The sequence below is a fragment of the Artemia sp. Qi Xiang Cuo genome, chromosome 15 (assembly GCF_049724085.1).
Source record: "Artemia sp. Qi Xiang Cuo chromosome 15, ASM4972408v1, whole genome shotgun sequence".
Classification (NCBI taxonomy): Eukaryota; Metazoa; Arthropoda; class Branchiopoda; order Anostraca; family Artemiidae; genus Artemia; species Artemia sp. Qi Xiang Cuo.
Genome location: NC_142808.1, coordinates 20005290 through 20024732, shown reverse-complemented (window position 1 = coordinate 20024732; position 19443 = coordinate 20005290). Strand labels below are relative to the sequence as shown.

General features: G+C 37.7%; 1 protein-coding gene across 2 annotated transcripts in view; it reads right to left on the bottom strand.

Moving 5' to 3' along the window:
* LOC148943426 (U3 small nucleolar ribonucleoprotein IMP4) overlaps window positions 1-19443 on the bottom strand; it is a 50740-nt gene that overhangs the window by 2041 nt on the left and 29256 nt on the right. For both annotated transcript variants that reach the window (XM_089100914.1, XM_089100913.1), the window contains exons 5-6: window positions 17605-17824; window positions 3568-3685 (exon numbers count right to left, since the gene is read on the bottom strand). In XM_089100914.1, coding sequence (XP_088957040.1) covers window positions 3568-3685; window positions 17605-17824 — 338 coding nt within the window. The remainder of the gene's footprint in view (window positions 1-3567; window positions 3686-17604; window positions 17825-19443) is intronic.

The following is a 19443-nucleotide window of genomic DNA, read 5'->3' as shown; positions in this document are numbered from 1 at the left end:
TCTACCAATTCTCCCTCTGTCCTCGTTGGAGCCTCTTCTAGGAGCTAATAGCCTCTGTTAGAAGTTTTTGACGAGGCAGGCATTCTGGCTGTTTCCGTAAAATGGGCCCAACCATTTCAAACGACGTTCTTTAATACTGATTGCAACATTGAGTCCAAAACTGGGGCCGAAATAGGAGAAACAGTTGACTTCCGCCACCTTAAATAAATTGACAGTTACCGAGAATAGTCCTGTGTTGTTAATCACACATGATTTCTCTTCGCTGAGATTACAGAATTCTGTGCTAATTTTGTTGTCTCTGTGCTGACTTTCAAGCTAAACAGATCTATCAAGGCCACCACGTCATCAAGCATATTCTGGGCATCTTCGGGGTCTGAGAGGAGGCCTGCATCATACGCATAATCGAGGTTAGTCAGTGAACGAATTCGTCCGACCTGAACTCTTGAATTAAAAGACAGCGTGTTTTCAAGCACGCAATGGACACAGTAATTAAACAGAGTCGGAGGGAGGACGCACCCTTGTTTTACTCCGAGTTCGACTAGGAATTCTTCAGTTTCTTCGCCATAGGCTCGAACTTGGCTCGCTGACTCGATATAGTATGCCTTCATCAGTTCAATAGATTTCGGCGGCATTCCATCATTCTCTAAAATTTTCCGAAATTTCTGACGAGTGACTGAGTTAAAGGAGGCAATGAAGTCCAGGAACATCCAAATCAGAGGGAGATCGTACCTTTCAAACTGATGGATAGTGAGGCAAAAAGCGAATTTATTATCATTAAAGTCTCTACCTTGCCCATTTGAAGGAGTCCAAGAGTAATATATCGAATATTTAGACAGCAATATTAATAAGACTTATTCCGCGGTAATTTTGGCATTCAGTTTCATTTCCTTTCTAATAGAAAAGAAGAATGACTGGTGTATTCGAATATTTCGGAAAATAATTTCCTCCGGATTTCTTTGAGAATTCCACGAAGCTGTTCAGCAGTAACCACAATGCATTGTTTGTATAGTTTCGGAATAGACCTTCTTCACCTGGAGCCTTATGGTTCTTTAGGCCCTAGACCACAATGACTAATTCCCTCCAGGTCGGAGCATCCGACTCGACACCACAGGGTTCTTTTGGGACGGTAGGGGTGAAACAGAGAATGATGGGAATATGTTGAGTAAGGTCTGAAAGGGATCCTTCTATTTTGGCAAGCGCTCCTTCTGACACCTAAAGATTTTTCCCGACCTGTCTTTGACAACTTCTGGAATACATGCCTCGTATGAGGAAAAAAAAAAAAAAAAAAAAAAAAAAAAAATGCTTGAGACAAATCTAGAAACACTAAACAATTGAAAAGAAAAATGTTATAAATTGAAAAACTAGAAAAGGAATAAGGACCATAACTGATACGCCTTACGCTTTATTGATTTAAGTGTTGCACTTCCTAAATTTTTTGCGTCCTTCTATTATTACAGAACAAAAAGGAAAAAATAAATAAAAAAACAATTCAAGATGAGTTTTTCAAGATGAAAGATGATTTTCAATATGATTCAAGATGAATTCAACAATGAGAATAGACTGGATGAAAATAAAAAGGCAAAGATTTTATCCTCAACCACCCCGTAATAGCCCATTTTATGCTTCAAAGAAGACAATGCATATTATTAAACGTTGACTGAAGTGTTTTTTTGAAAATGTTTTAAATATGAATGTGCTCATTTAACCCATTGTTGGCTTCAATATATTTAATGTTTTCAGTAACACTGACAATGGTAAAATGTCAGTTCAGTCTGTTTGAGAGACGACAACTAAATAAAAAACATACGATTATTAACCGGCTACGCATGCTACATTTGATTAGGCCTTCAGTTCAAAATAGATTTTCGCGATTCTTTAAATTTCTAGCGTTCATATATAGTTTTTAGGCCTGATATTTAAAGAACACAATTTTTAATCACCTAAAAAGGAAAAAATAAGAAAAATATTCAACTGTAAAACTTTCTGAAATATGAAAATCAATTAGACAGATTATAAATGAAGGCCATATTATAATTATTACTATTTTTTTTAAAGGGATATATGAAATTTGACCGAATAATTCAGTTCAATTATTATCAATTTATTATATATATATACATACTAGCAAGTCTACAGAATTCTTTTAGCCATATGAAGACTCTTGTCATGATTTACAGACCCGTATGCAGTTTTTTTGGGGAGATGGGGGGGGGGAGGGGGAGAGGGTCATCTTCCAACCAAATAAATGGAACACATCAGAAACTGCAGAAACAATTTTAATAATTTCGAGACTTCAATAGAGAGGGCACGGGTCTAAAGCCACCTCTTCTCGACCTCACCCTCTCTTGAGGCCTGACATTTAAGGAACACAATTTAAACTACCCAAAAAGGAAAAGGGAGAAAAAAATACTACTGTAAACATTTCTGAAAGATGGAAATCAATTAGGTACTTGCATGATAAACACCCTACCGCTCAAGTTATTCATTCATTGACCCATTAAAGAACTGTATTTTTTTCGTTTGTTTCTTTCAGCTTGGCGTGACAAGACAAAGACAAGTGACAGAATAGATAGAAAATATACAATTTGGGCTATATATTTGCACATTGGGGGAGTGAGAGTAAAGTTTTTCGACAGTGTGAAGTTAGAAAACCATTCTTACTACATAACATGCAGAATAATTGTACCTAACACATTAGGCATGCAGACCCGCTATACTTTATCCCCCCTCCCTAATGAGCAAATATATAGCCCAAACTTGTTTCTAAAGTATTATATTTTTATCTTACTTTGGTATATTTCATCAGGATTGAGTATCAGAGAAACAAATTAGAAAAACATTAGGTAGGGGGTACAGCATACGAGTATCATCAATTAGATAGATTCAAAATGCAGGCCATATTTTCACGGGGATATATGACATTTGACCGAACAATTCAGCTCTCTTATTATTAGTTTATTATATATACACTAGTATGTCTGAAGAGTTCCATCTAGCCCCAGGAATATCATTGTCATGATTTTGTCGGCCTGCGTACCGGCCGACAGGTCTGTATGCAGTTTTCTTCGTTCTTTTTTTTTTTGGGAGGGGGGACAACTAACCTCAAAAACGAAAATAACCGAATAAATCGAAAATATAGGAAATTACAGAGATAATTTTAATGATCGCAAGACTCCAGGGGAGAGAGCACGAGTCCAAAGCCATATCCCCTCAACCCCCCCCCCCCAAAGTACGAGATTGATGTTTACATTCTCTTTTATTTTCACAGACATAGTTGTTATTATTTATTTTTTCTTTTTCTTTGGGGTGTCCCAAACACATAGCAATGCATAAGGCCATAATTCGTGTAAATTTTTTTTTTGTCGTAACGGTAAGGCCATAATTCGTGTAAATTTTTTTTGGTCGTAACGGTTTTTTCAGCTACTATTTCTTCCCCATTGTATATTCACTTCTTTAATAGTCGTTCTTAAATATGACGAAACTCCATGATGTTAGCCTTCTTGGTAATAATCTCTAAACTTTAGGTGTTTTTTTTTGCTATTCTACCAAGGAAATAAAAAAACTTACATCTAAGCATAAATCGTGGACCAACCTCTGTAAGCTCAACATCTCGTCCACTCTCCCCTTTTTTGTAAGTATTGTGACGAAAAGCAATGTAATCATCGTGATTTGCGAATGTAATTACCTGAAATTGTGACAGGAAACAAAATTAAACAAATTAGAAATTAGACAGTACTAAAGATAAAGTAGAATTAAGCAGTACCAAAAGATTAGAAAATAATAGGCCCCATGTGCTGTAAAGTGTGGCAAATGAGTTTTTTAAATATGGTGGTTGGGAAGCTAGAAATAAGCTATTGATATATATATATATATATATATATATATATATATATATATATATATATATATATATATATATATAAATATATAAATATATATATATATATATATATATATATATATATATATAAATATATATATATATATATATATATATATATATATATATATATATATATATATATATATATATATATATATATATATATATATATATATATATATATATATATATATACGGCGCGTACAAACAGCTACTCTTATTTGATCTGCCGCAATTTTTGCAATTTTTGGATTAGCCTGGTTTCTTCAAGAAGCAAATTATATAGCATGGTGATACTTTTTAGACTAATAGTCGGGGAGCCAAAGTTGAAAAAGTCGTCAAATAACGATTTGTAAAAAACATTTTGGTACACGAGTTCTGACTTTTGGAAACGATATTTTCAAACATGCTGATTCCATTTATTTCGGGAATTGCAACCACCCAAGTGCGCTTCATAGTTTAATATGAGGTCAAAGTTTCGACTCGATCATCTATGGTGAAAAATTTTAAACTTAACTTGTTCATTACTAAGTAGATGACACTGCATCTTTCTCGTGGCTTTGCTATGGTTATGTTGACTGCCATGTGCCATGCTACTGTGTAAATAAATTGATGGTTCAAAAGCTTAAAAAGCTAATTAACTCTATTATTTGATCCTCAAAGGTTTGTCTTTACCAGTATTTCACTTTTTATTGTTTCGCCTCGTCTTTTAGGAATATAAATTTAAAATGGATAGGCTAAAAGTAAAAGTCTTACCAGTTTTGGGGTCAAAGGATAGTTAGAGGCTCACTTAAGTGGTTTAAAAGTAGGGTAAAGGTGCAAATTAGTTCCCCCTGATAAAAGCAACTTGTTTCTTACTTTTATTCAGTAAATTGCAGGGGTGTCCACGGGAGGGGTTTTACGAGGAGCTTGGCTATTTTGTGAGCTAGCGTTGGTGGTACGGTTCTGGTTTTTTTCAAGCATAGTCAAGCAAAGGTGGTACACTCTGACAATACTTGGCTGTCTTCTCTTTACTTTTTTTTTTTTCAAGAGTCTCACTATTTACAATTGCTCCTCAAGTCACTAACTTTATAGTGCATCCAGACTATCCGGTTTCTGGAAAAATGGGATGGAAATCCAGAAAAAAGAATAGCCATCCAAACTTGGCGGATTTTTAAAATAATATCGGTACAAGTTTATCAGCCATCCTTATCAAATCTGTTTTTCTGAGCCAAAACCTATAGAAAACAATTATAGAGCCTCAGTTTGACAATTTACCTTTTTTCTATTTTAAACCACATCAGACAGCTATTTTTATTTATCACTCATCATGTTGAATCGTCTCCTTCTGCTGGCATTTTTTCCAGAAACGCTGTCCACACTACAGTCTTCCGTCCCATTTTTCCATTTTTGGACCCTCTGATCCTTCCTGCCCAGAAAACGGAAAAATGGGATGGAAGACCTGTCTGCATTTCCGGATTTCCATCCCATTTTTCCAGAAAGCGGATAGTCTGGATGTGCTATTAGGTGGCACAACAAAATTTTAGGCTAGGTGGAAGAAGGTTTGGTGGTACCTTCTTTTTGGCCAACACGATGCCGCAATGCAAAATACCATGCCACAAAGTTGTAAAATTGTTCAATGGAGCATTATTATTATTATTTAGGGCGGACTCAAATGGGTTGAGACTCAGGCCTCCAAGGCCCATTGCCTCTACAATGGAGCATTAAGAATTGTCATTTTCCATCTTTTGAGGGACCAAGACTGAATATGAGTATGCTTTACAGAGTCAAAAAATTTAAAATTTAGCACTAAGTAGTGTCTTTTTTCTTCCATTTTGGACTTCTAATCACTGCTGGCGGGGGGGGGCCTTTAATTACTTTCTGGTTTGAAGATTTTTTTCACCAGGTCTTTACACTGCTTATAGGGTCCTATTATATACTATTATAGTCTGTAGATACTGGAAATGGATCGGTTATATATCATGAAGAAATTCTTGAATTTTTTTTCTAAGGTTACCATTAGTACCATACTAAATTTCTTATCTATTTTGCATAATAGCTTGGAATAATTTGCCATAAAAAAATTAGATGCTATATATAGCCCCCCCCCCAAAAAAAATTTACTATGCAAAGTGTTTAATCTGCCAAACCGATGGAAAAGGACAGCGTCACACTGTTAGTGATATAAAACGTGTCCGAGAACTTCTATTGACCAGATGCAAGTGCAATGCTAAGTACCATGCTCTAAGAAAGGACTGTCAGCAACCAAACTTCTTACAAAAAAGGCTTGTTTGGCATAGAACTTGTAGACAGAAATTTTTGTCTTGTGATCTCCATGTAGGTCTTCAGGAAGCAAATATGCCAGCTACACCTGCAAGACTCACTAGAACATTGGCAACAGAAGTGAGTTTCTCATATGCTGACTGTTGCATCATTTGTGGCAAAAAGGGAAGTACCAAGCGTAAAAGTGAGAATCTTCTTGGAATTAAAACGATAGAAAGGCAACAGAAGTTATCACAGCATGCTGAAAGACTTTTACGAGAAATGCCTGCTGTGTTTGCAAGGTCCAAAGACACAAATTTGATTCAGTTGAGTGCAAAATACCACCAAAAATGCATGCTTAGCTTCTTTAAAAGAAGACTGAGGAAGAGACTAACTTTTCTGCCAGAGAGGCTGTTACAAAAAGTGTGGTGGATGAAATTGAAACTCGTCTTAAGGAAGGAAGAATATACTCGCTTAGTGAGCTAAGGCAGAAATTAAGCAGTGGACTAGCTAGTTCAGGTCTGGAAATAAAGGCCCATGATGTTAGGATACTGAAAAAGCAATTGAGTGTGAAGTATGGCAAAGCACTAGAAGTGAGCTCTAGTAAAAAGGCAGACCAGTACTTTTACTATTTGAAGTATAAAGTATCTGTTGGAGCCCTGAGCCGTCAGGTTTCAAAGTTTGTCAAAGAAGCAGATGATTCAGTTGTGCTCGTAGAGAGTCCTACCTTAGATACACACTGTGAAACAAACGAATCTGGCAGAGAGAGTGACAGTGAATCATTTGACTGTGAAGTAGTGTGGGACAGTGAAGATGACATGCAAAATAGTGGCCCTGAATCAGTTGAAAACGGAACACAAAGTCCTACAGGGAGCCAACCATTTCCGTCTTTTAAGTGACTAAAAGTAAATGTCAGTATGCCACGAAGTAGCAGAATTTTTATTTACCATTACGAAGTATCTTTTTTCCTTGGAGTTTTCTTTTTCATACTTTTTTGTGATTACAAAAACTTAAATTAGCCTGATATTATAAAATGATTAGCCAAATAAACATGTTAAATCACAACCAAATTTGATGGAACTACAAGATCTACCAAATTTGGCTATTAACAGGAACCAAATCCACACGCTAAATCAACAAATTTGGAAATGGTGGAAAATAAATAACAAATAATTAACAATTTGAAGAAAGTTTGAATTTGAAGCAGTTTGAAGCATATTGAAGCTGTTGTGCTTTAAGCAGGATTTTTTTTTTTTTTTTTTTTTTTTTTTTTTACTGATGTGGTAAATTAACGATCGCCTAATGTTTTGGCTAGGTATAAAAAAGACAACTACAATATTCTAGTAGAAAGCTGGACTTAGTCTGAGTGAAATAGAAAAATCAACGAACTTAGTTGCAAAAAACCACCAAGCGCACCTTTGGCGCTTATATTCCCGAGATATTCATAATCAGCATGGTCGATTTAGTCTAAAACCTCTCTCAAATCACTTGTCCCCCTCAGATTGCTATTTTGTCAGATTTTCAACTTTGGCTCCCCGACTATAAGAGACGTTGTACAGGAAGTTTTAAGAGAAGAACAGTTTTTTTCAAAACCTTTGTTTGAAAATTTTGTAAAACCTTAATTAATCCCCTCAACAAGAAAGGTGATAAGAGTGAGTGCGGCAACTATAGAGGCAGTAGCTGAGTTTATTCAAGAAGCAAATTACTTAGTATGGTGATACTTTTTATACTAAGAGATGTTGTAAACAAAGTTGTAAGAGATCAGTGTGGTTTTAAGAAGGGGAAAGGATGCATCAACCAATTTTTTACTCTTATATTAATAATTGAGAAGTGCCAATCAGACCTCATTAGTTCTTAGCTTTACAGATTATGAGCACGCATCTAATTCAGCCAGTAGAAGAGTTATAGCGAAGATTTTAACTGAGAGTTCGTTGTGCAAATACCTTCTATTTGGATATTAACTTATCAATACAATAATGTTTCAACTTGTGTGATTTTCCTACGGACATTTTTTGAAAATTTATTCATAATCGAATTGTTTTTTATTTGCTGGCTATTTGACCCTTTTCCTACTTGAGTACAAATTCCATTAGGATTCAGTAATCTTTTAAGAACAAAAATTTTTATAAAAAGATATAAAACCTTAGAGGACTGAAATTCTTTTCATTGTGCACAGCTATCTTATAGAGTTAGAAAATTGAGCCATCTGCTTAAAAGCAATGGCCATCAAAACAGGAGGCTTGTCAGTGCACTAAAATACAATAAATGGTTCCATTTTAGCTGTGGGAAAAGTAAATATTCAAAGAAGACGTGAAAAAGACTTAAAAAGACCTTTGCCCGATTAGTGCACAAAAAGATTCTCCAAAAACCTGTATTCCCTCTAAAGACAAGTGGAAAAATAAGGGTTCAAAACAGCCAAATACTAACGAGAAGAACCGTGAGCAATTTAAAACAAATCTTAGTTTCCCGAGTGAAAACATGTTGCCAAAATTACCAGCCGCTCTTGACCTGGAGCGGAACCGGAAGTTATGGTTGTTATAGACTGTATAACGGTAGAAAGAAAAGACTGCTCAGGTCCTGACCTGTGTTGCTTATATGTGACGAGCCAACAAAGGCCAGCCACACGTTTGATTGCCATCGATGTACACACCACATGCATGCGACTTGGGCTAAAATTGGCATCGACATAGATTTTATTCTGTGGAAGCCGTCAGGGCAATTCTTCCTGTTTACGTGTCAAGCTGCCCCAGTACCGATGTATTCATTGCGGTAGCATTAGTCACCAGTCAAGCCACTCAAACCAAACTAGAGTGTCCCTCAACCCTTCAAACAGATGAAGGGGCTCCTACACCAGATCCTACCTCTAATCTGCTTGTTTGCAGATTTCACGTAAACTGTGGCTACAGAAAGGCTCAAAATTGCACGTTTCTCCAAATTTGCGGGGAATTTTTTTTAAGGCAGCTGCGGAAAAAGCCCCGCTCTAAGATAGTTGCGAGGTCGCAAAAACAGGGAGCGAAAAAATGCCCCTCTGTTGACGCAATAACGAAAATCGCCACTGATACGCAGTGGCGTAAATTCGTCAGAATCCTGGGGGGGGGGAGTTGGAGCCAATTATCCCAAAACAATTGAAGTGAAAACTGGAAAATGAGCCATACAGTACCATAAAGATAAAGATAGACTAAAGAAAACTGACCTGCTTCTGTGGATGCTTGAATTATGCAGACTTATCTTAGTTTTGATAAGATTTTTTGAAGAAACTAAATTGCAGCTGCGGGGGGGGGGGGAGGACAAACTGGGGTCTAGAGGGACAAGACCTGGGAGGGGTCAGTTACCCATTCCATAGCAAATTACGTCACTGCTGGTACGCATATATGTTGTAAAAAGAATAGGGAAAAGGTTTTCGCTATTTATTCCAATGTTCCAAAAATTACAGTGAATCCAGGTTAACAACGCAATTTGGCTGTGAACTTTCATAAAAATTTGGCCTCTATTATTTTTTTTATCCCTATTGTAGTACCTCACATAACCAAGCTTCTTAAACTTCGCATTCCAACCTTTTCCAAAGATAATGTGTTAAGCTATTTTTCATGTTCAGAAAGCTAGACATAGACATAAACATAGGTTTATTAAGATCGAACAGCGTAGCCATGGCTAATTTATGTCGTCTTTACAACAATATGAAAAAAAAAAAAATACAAATAACACTATAATAACACCATAAGAACACTAACACGTGAATACAAATAACACTAAGTCTTGTTGTATGCTTTTACGAAAAAGGGGACAAACGTGTTTTTGTAGCGGTTGGTCCTGCAGACCGGGGGTTGTAGTTTCGACTGGGATCTGGTTCTTTGGTTAACAAGAGCATCGGGTGGGAGGATCAGTCTGTGATGGGGCAAAGATAGCAGTGACTTGCCGAGGGACATGATCAGTGATAATCGTCTGTCGCTGAGAGATTCAAGGTTCAGTTCTTGCAAGTTTGTTGTAGTCGTCACTTCTGTTACCAACGATTATGTTAACAGCTCGTTTCTGCAAAGATTCAAGGTCATCACAAAGGTAGTGGGTGCTCTGGACAAAAGGTCCCCAGACAGTGACGGCGTATTCGAGTAGAGGTCTCACATACGTAATATAGGAATTTTTTAGGCTTTGAGTGTCGCAGCCAAACCTGCGCATCAGGACGAGGGTCTGAAGTGATGCATTGCCAGCCTTAATAACCTTTTCCACGTGTTCGGTGAATGTGCAGTCCATCGATAATGTGACTTCGAGGATTTTTGCAGATGGAACAACAGGGAAAGGGACTTGCGGGAATTCCAGATCACGTTTTAAGGGGCAAAACCTGAGGATCATTGATTTATCTGCATTCAGTGTCAGCTTGTGACGTTCACAGTCCTCAGAGAAGGATGCCAGAAGGGTCTCGCTGAACACTGACGTTCGATTACACCTTCTCTCACGAGGTATTTGAGGACAAATGATAAATCGTCGACGAATTTGAGTCGCTCTTCGAAATTCTGAAGGAGGAAGTTGATGAGGGAGATAAATATGAAACCAGCAGGTCTTGTACCCTGAGGGGCTCCACAGGTAAGTTTAGACCAGTATGAGATCAAGTCACCTTCAAACAATGGAAATACAGACTGCATTCTGTACTGAAGGAAGCTCATCACTAATGCAAGAGACCGCTTCTGTGCGCCCATTGCTCTTATATTTTTTGCTGCCGTAAGATGACAAATCAGGTCAAATGCCTTCCTGAAATCGGCGAGAGCTAGGTCGATGAAGGTACTGCCCTTGTCAAGCCACTTAAAGATAATGTCAACTAGGCGCACGAGGTATATCGAGGTATTGCAACCTTTGAGGCCGCCATACTGGTAAAGGTCTATGTTTTCCCGCGTTTGCTTGAGCAATTCACGCAGGATGAATGACTCGGTGACTTTTGCAAAGGTAGATGTGATTGATATCGGTCGTAACTCGTTGCAAGATTTGGGTGTTTTAGTCTTCGGTATAACACGCACAAATGCGCGTTTCCAGCACGACGGGAAAGTTGACTGGTCGAAACATTCTCTGATGATGTGTCCAAGGGGCTTGGCCAGGAAATGAGAGAACTCTCGTATTAACCTTATAGGCAGCTCTTCAGGAAAAGAGCAACTGGATGGACTCAGGTTGCTCAGCTCTTTGGAAACTTGATGCTCAACTATTTCGATTCCACCTTCGTCAGGGCATAGTGACAGTAGAGTATCTATTTCAGTGTTAGTTGGGGCAGGAAAGGATGTACAAATGTCAGTAAAGTAATTGTTGACGTCATTTGCACTCACGAGTGACCCATCATCGTTCAGAATGCGGATACTGGATGATACTGTTTTTCCAGCAATCTGCCTTACTAGACGCTGCCATTTACAGGGATCCTTTTTTATTTCTGGGTCCGAAAAGGATTTTCCGAAGGACTTTCTTGCCTCGCGACGAAGGCTAACAATTTTGTTTCTTAATAATCGTAACGAGGTTGTTTCGCTACTTGACTACCTTACAGTGTTTTTTTCGCAAAGCAGCTGTTTTATTTTTGGAATAACCCAGGGCTTGTCAGATCCGCTCATGACAAATTGCTTTTCCGCGACAGCTTTTAAGTATTTCTCATAGAGTAGGGACTGAAATATTTCTGCTTTCCTGTTGACATCGCTTTCGTTGTATACTTCACTGAAGCAGTGAGTACCGACCCACATTCCGTACGTATTAATAGCAGACTTCGTGATAGGTCTCCGGAGTACTTTTATTTTCTTAAGCTTCCTGATTTCACTTTTTGCCTTCATCAGCAGAGTGTGATGGTCCGATTTGCCCAATGGCCCGTTCGAAGACACGTCTTTGTAATATAGAGCAAGGTTTGTAAGAATAAGGTCAAGGGTGCTCCCGGTCACATGGATGGGTATCTTGACCACTTGTGACATACCCAGCATATTAGCAAGCCATTGTTTCTTTGTTTGGTTGAAGTCACCAGCTATTATGAAGCCCGGTCGGCTATACCGCTGACGTAATGTGTCTAACGTAGACTGAACGTAAGATACCAGCACTCGTCTGTTCTTGGCGCTTTCAGGATAGTAGATACTTGCGATAATGATGCAAGAGACATCTCGTGGTAAATGTTTTGGCTTGCATAATGCCCAGATCGCTTCATGGTTAGGGTCGTTGTAGTTATCTAAATATTTGCAGGGGATATCATACACATACATTCAGGGCAACACCTCGGCCAATCCAGTCTGTTCTAGTGTTCAAGAAAACCATGTAACCAGCCAACCTTCTACTTGTTTCGTCGAGCTGCCATGTTTCGGTAATTGCGGTGATACGGATGTCATTGTGACGTAGAATGACATCTAACTCATTTACTTTATTCGGTAGTGAGTGGACGTTGCTTAGAAGGAAGTTTGGAAGCTGGTGTTTACAAGAGAGAACCTGCGGCGATAATACTGGAGGACAATCAGACCCGAAATCATTGGTAGGGGCATTGTTGTCAGGAATCAGCCGGGACGGTAGGCTCACGCGCGGGATTGAGACTAAACATTTCTCACGCTTAGGCTTTTGGCTGGCCAATCGTTTGTAGGTGACTAACACGTCAATCTTAAATTTCTTTCTGCCACCTCTGCGTCCTGTTCTTGTTTGCTTGCGAACGACGGGAACTTCATCTATATTTTTATAAACTCTCAGTGACGAGTGTTGCTTGACAGATGGCGCCAAAACAGCAAAAGAAATGAAAGTACCTTTTTTGCATTGATCAATCCAGTTTTCAGCAGCAGTCTCAGTCACAAAGAATAGCACTATTAATACAGTTTTGATTAATACCACTTTCATCGCAAAGGGAGGAGTATTTCAAGGCACTGAACAAGTTAAACTAGGATAGAATGACTTGCAGCCTCAACGGCGCGAGAGCCATCTATCTTTTAAGCTAAGGATTAACACTGCGGCAAACAAGTTTGCTAAGTTCATGATATCCTGCAAATTGTAAGATTGGAAAGAAGAAAAGCTAAATAATCAACTTAGCCATTTCTGATATTTTGATATTTCTTCAAAAACGGACAAGCTTGAGGAAAAGGTTCCGTAAGTGTTACGAAAGTATTGATAACTTTCCGTTTACTTGTCTTGTCTCCGTGGTTGAGATGTTATTTTTCTTGCGAGTTTTTTCTTGATAGTTCTTTTATTTTTCTTTAGTTTTCTGTATCTTTGTACTCCTCTTAGTGCATTTCCTGTTTGTACAGAGGGTTGAAATAAATTATTATGATTACGATATTCCAAAATAAGATTTTTAAGAATAAAAATGATGCATTGTTACAAAGTTTCGCCATAACCCAATATTCTAATGTGGTAACCGTTACATAGCTTATTAGCTGTTTAAGCTCTTCAAGCTGTAGTTTATATTCTTTTCATGTTTACGCTTACTGTTAAAAATAAGCAGTGAAAGTTCCGAAGGCGGTAGCGGGCCTTCATTTCAGTTTTAAGTTTAATGTACCAATGACAGTGAAAGTGAAATCGAAACTATTGAATTAACTGAATAAAACAAGCACAGACATCTTAAACATTAGAGAAATTTAAAATTAATTTCTTGTTAAAAAAGACCCCCATTCATAGTTATGCAGTGTTTGGAAAAGCAGGTAAAAAAAAGAAAGGCAGATGAAAAACAATCAAAAAATTAACTATAACCATGTGGTACAATAGAACTTAATGAGATAAAGAATCCTTTGAAGGTGTAGTAGTCTTTGGCAAACAACAGATTATTGATGTTTGGGACGAAGGGCGCTGTCAAATTTAACGAATTAGTTGTATTAAATTATTTTTTTAAAATCTTTGTATCCAGCAAAGACCAAAAAGGAGGTATTGCCCTAAAAACTTCACATTTTTGAAACAAGCAAAAGACCAACCTTGGAAAATAACAATTTTCAGGCATAAATATACCTAATGTTGTTTCATGGGAGAAAGGCTCTTATTTTGACATGCTTGGTACTTCAACGTTGAAGAAAAGGTTTTCCATTAATTTCCAATTACATGAGTAGCATATTTGAATTTAACTACCGCACCGTTATAGATATATAGATAAATTTTATTTCATACAAATATAAACAACACAAATAGTTACTGTTGGCTTTAGCCAACAGTGAGCTAAGCTCGAAAGGAAGGCTAACAATTTTTACAATGAGTTCAAGTACACCAAAAATAAAGATAAAGAATCATGCCGTTACAATTCTATTTATAACGATTCTGAAGTCATGAACAAAAAATATATCTGACAATCTATCAATCTCTTACAATATCTTACAATCTATCCTAACTTAAAAAGAATGTTTCATGTAACTAGTGAATTTGGGTAATTTCAAACATATTTCCATAAAACTTTCTAAATTTCTCAGTAATGTTTAATAAATTTGTCTACCAAAAGTTGTGGGTTCTATCCCCTGATTCATATCACATTTCAATGTCAAGGTTATATCTACAAAGTATTTTTCTGAATTTACGCGAACATACCTCGTTTGAATGATTTCATGGTGGAAAATATATTCTCCCTTTTGTTTAAGTTTGATTTCGGTGTCCTAAGAATAAAGTGTAGTACAAGAATTAATATTTGTATATCTTTTTATTAATAAATGCTCAAATGCACAAACATTTTTTCATTTTTTGCAATTCTATTTATAACGATTCTGAAGTCATGAACAAAAAATATACCTGACGAGGGAAAAAAAGGTAACGGCTGACAGTAATAAAGGTACGTATCATGACTATCCTCTACCCTGCTCGAAAATGTACCCCTTCAAGTGTTACCGGTGGAAGTCATCCCATTACAGGATTCTTAAAAACACACCAGCTGATTTACAAAAATGTGTCGATAATGTCCTTTAGACATACAATGGGTGATATGGTCTTTGAATGGTTAAAGTACTACTTCTAACAACTCACTGCGGCCCCAAGCCACCTGAGGCCAACACAGCTACGCACACCCCTCCTAAATTCCTATCTTTTTCAATCTTTGGCTTAAAGAGCGTACTAAAAAATCTTTGGCTTAAAGAGCGAGGTATTGACTAGGGGGCGAACCCAATCATATACGTAATAATTTCTGTTCGTTTTAAGTTTTGATGTTGCTCCTTATTTTCAGTTGAAAAACTCTTTTTATTTAGTTTCTGATCGTTTTTTAAATAATGCTGGGAAATCCGGCACCCCCTTCATAGCAATGTCCCTTCCCCCATGAAAACTTCCTCCATGGAAAGATCCTCCCACATACACCCCTCTTTACACCCTTTACACCCCTTTCCTCTTTACACCCCTCCCGAGAAGTTCTAATTTCCCTTAAATCTTTCCATATGACATCCTCCCACCCCATTCGGGTCGACCTGCTGTACGTTTGGTCCTAGACGGTTGGCCGACAAGGACTATTTTTGGCAATCTTTCACCCTCACCCCCAGAATGAAACCTATTAATCTCAACCTTTCTCTCATCACAGCCCTAGAAAGCGGCATCGAACCACATTTCTCGTATATCTTACTGTTTGAGATACGATCAGCCAGAAGGGTACCCAAAACACTCCGTAGGCAATTTCTAACCTTGGTTTGCAGACTTATCTTCCTATGCTTCCAGACTTTTTTCAACTGTGAAAAAACACCCTGGGTCTTGGCTATTCTACTTTTAACGTAAGTGAAGTGATAGATCTGAAGTTGATGGATCTTCTCGTTACCCAACATCACCTCTTCACCTTCACCTATTCCTAGTCTCAGTGACTTCTCAGCCTTCTTAACATTAATTTTTAAACCTATTCTTGTACCCTGTATTTTCAAAACCTCTAAAAATTCTTTTTGCTAGCATTTTCATTTAGGATGCTAAAATCATCAGCCTACTCTAAGTCTAGCAGAGTATAACTCCCCCAGTGGATTCCATGTTCTCCCATTGCCATTGCTGTACTCATTATGACAAAGTCCATCAAAAATGACCCATATAAATGGGGATAGGATTCAAACCTTTTTTACCCTACTCAACCCTTATCACTAATTGTAGTCCCATTCTTCTCTTTAGCTGGGACAAGTCCAGATTGACTCCTCTTTCAGTTTATTAACATGCCAGGACAATATTTCATTATTAGGTCGTCTAGCTATACCTTCCATATACTCACAATTTTATCCATGGCCTTTAATATGTTCTGTCCATCTCTCTTCATAAAATGGTTATAAGCTTTCCTTTTCTTTTTCACAATCCATGCACTTCTGAAAACTGAAAGCTAATTTGATAGAGATGATGACATAGAGAGACTGACAGATCAAACGACAGATGAGCCATAGCAGCCGTTTCTCAGAATTTAATCTTCTAGTCAGTGTTTCGACTCTTACAGTTTTTGCTTCTAGTTTTTCTGTCTAAACCAAGGAAGACAACTTGGAAAAAATTTCTATATTATTGGTTTTCAATATTAAACAATAGACAACTACATTATTTGAGATATTTGGTCTACCGGGGTCTGCATTACTCCACACTGGTTTCTAGATTTTTGCTTAGAAGGAAAATAGAAGAGAGAGAGAGCAGAGAGAGAGAGAGAGAGAGAGAGAGAGAGAGAGAGAGAGAGAGAGAGAGAGAGAGAGAGAGAGAGAGAGAGAGAGAGAGAGAGAGAGAGAGAGAGAGAGCAGAGAGAGAGAGAGGGAGGAGAGAGAGAGAGAGAGAGAGAGAGAGAGAGAGAGAGGCAGAGAGAGAGAGAGAGAGAGACGAGAGGAGAGGGAGAGAGAGAGAGAGGAGAGAGAGAGAGAGAGAGAGAGAGAGAGAGAGAGGAGAGGAGAGAGAGAGAGAGAGAGAGAGAGAGAGGAGAGAGAGAGAGAGAGAGAGAGAGAGAGAGAGAGAGAGAGAGAGAGAGAGAGAGAGAGAGAGAGAGAGAGAGAGAGAGAGAGAGAGAGAGAGAGAGAGAGAGAGAGAGAGAGAGAGAGAGAGAGAGAGAGAGAGAGAGAGAGAGAGAGAGAGAGAGAGAGAGAGAGAGAGAGAGAGAGAGAGAGAGAGAGAGAGAGAGAGAGAGAGAGAGAGAGAGAGAGAGAGAGAGAGAGAGAGAGAGAGAGAGAGAGAGAGAGAGAGAGAGAGAGAGAGAGAGAGAGAGAGAGAGAGAGAGAGAGAGAGAGAGAGAGAGAGAGAGAGAGAGAGAGAGAGAGAGAGAGAGAGAGAGAGAGAGAGAGAGAGAGAGAGAGAGAGAGAGAGAGAGAGAGAGAGAGAGAGAGAGAGAGAGAGAGAGAGAGAGAGAGAGAGAGAGAGAGAGAGAGAGAGAGAGAGAGAGAGAGAGAGAGAGAGAGAGAGAGAGAGAGAGAGAGAGAGAGAGAGAGAGAGAGATAGAGAGAGAGAGAGAGAGAGAGAGAGAGAGAGAGAAAGAGAGCGAAAGATAGAGAGAGAGAGAGAGAGAGAAGCAGAGAGACAGAGAGACAAAGAGAGAGAGAGAGAGAGAAGGGGACAATAAATTATTTCATAGGGTTAAAATTTAATCAAGTTAAAGCAATTACCCTTTTACTATCTGCCTTAGGAACTGGGAAGAGATACTTCAAAATATTCATTGTACGTTGTCCCAGTTTTGTTTTGAAGTTGTGAAACACTAAATGTGGATACTGTTCAGACATTGGTCCTATATCTGGAATGTCGTGTCGCATTACTACGTCGGACATATTGAAATATGATGTTGGCCCATAGGGTAAGTGGCAGATAATCAGTCCATCAGGTTCACCCCTGGAAACAAATAGCAAAGAGGAAAAAAAATCACTAAACGAGTAAGTAATTACGAATCTATATTGAAAATAATATTTTTCTGAACCGAAAGACATTCCCATTGATGGAAGAAGAAACAACAGGAAACCATACCTTATTATTTATGGAAGAACTTATTTGAAACCATCCTCATACAAAAAAAAAAAAACATCAAAACAAGCCTTTCCTTATTTCTATATCACTCCATCAATTATAACGTAACGGTAGCAACCCTTGTATTTTTCATTCTTCCACAACGACATGATGCTACAAAGCGAGTAGAAAATAAAAAGTCTGTTTAACGGAGATACAATCAAAGTTACAGCAATGACAAACAACTGTGTTACCATCCTTTGATTAAGATGAAGTGATACTATCGAGCAAATAGTGTAACTCCAAAGGATCTTCACAATTATAATACAAGAAATGCAGATGCATTTCGGCGGCCGCAGTGTGAAACAACCCGGTCACAGTTCTCTGCTCAGCATGTTTTACCGAGCTCCTGGATTCATTTACCAATTGGGGTTGTGCGTGAGCATGATCGAAGTAGTTTCCGGGGAAAATTGAGGGATTTTTGTAATAATATTTATCAATTTGTTTTTGTTTTTTTTTTGTAGTGCAATAATGGAATTTTTGGTTGTGTTGTTTTGTTAGCCCATCGGCGGGGGATATTTTTTGTTTTGTCTATTTATATTGAAATGTGTTGGAAGTTGGACTTGGCTTAACGAACCGAAAGGTTCCTTGGCGTTTGTTTTTGTAAATTATGTGTAAATAAAATTAAACTCCTGGAAAAAAAAGAAGACCAAGTTCAGATTTATGTGCATTCAAGGTTGTCAAAAGGGTGCATCTGCGATGTCTCGTGAAAAGTTCAGGGAACAAAGTTAAAACTTTCAGGGCATGCGGAGGGGGATGGTTGATTAATATTTGTCTATACTCGAGGTTATAACATAAAGAGGGTTAGAATTCCCTTAACCCTAAAGAACCCCAAAGATGATGCAGATTTCCAACCCGTATATTAAAATATATTTCCCTTGCCCATCTGTCCAAAGCACTATACTATAAATATTATTAAAATTTGTTACAAAATTCTATCTTACGTATAAACAGTCAGGAAAAAATCTGGATTCTTGTAAAGAAAACCGAAAAGATTTATAATATTATTTTATTAAACAACAAAAAAGACAATGTGAACTAAAAACAAACAGAAATTAATTAAAACAAACTGCTTCCATAAATTAGTTTGTCAAAGAAAAGAAAGAACTTCATTAAACCAAAGGTGGGCAAAAATAATGTCAAATAACTTTTTAATCTTAAAAGGACAATAAATTACCATCTACAAATAAATGAAACCCAAACGAACGGACCAGAATGTAATTTACACTGTGGTGAAAAAACTACTTTTGAGGATTCTTTTTAAATTAATAATATTAAACGGACAGGGGAGTGGCTTCGGTCTAGTATTTAGCTAATGGATTTCGTCATACTCAGATATACTAGGGACTAGAATTATTTTGGGGTAAAGACAAAGATGTCACTTGGTAAGAAATAAAACACCACCACCTTTTCCCCAAGTGGAGAATCTAGAGAACGGAGCTAAATAC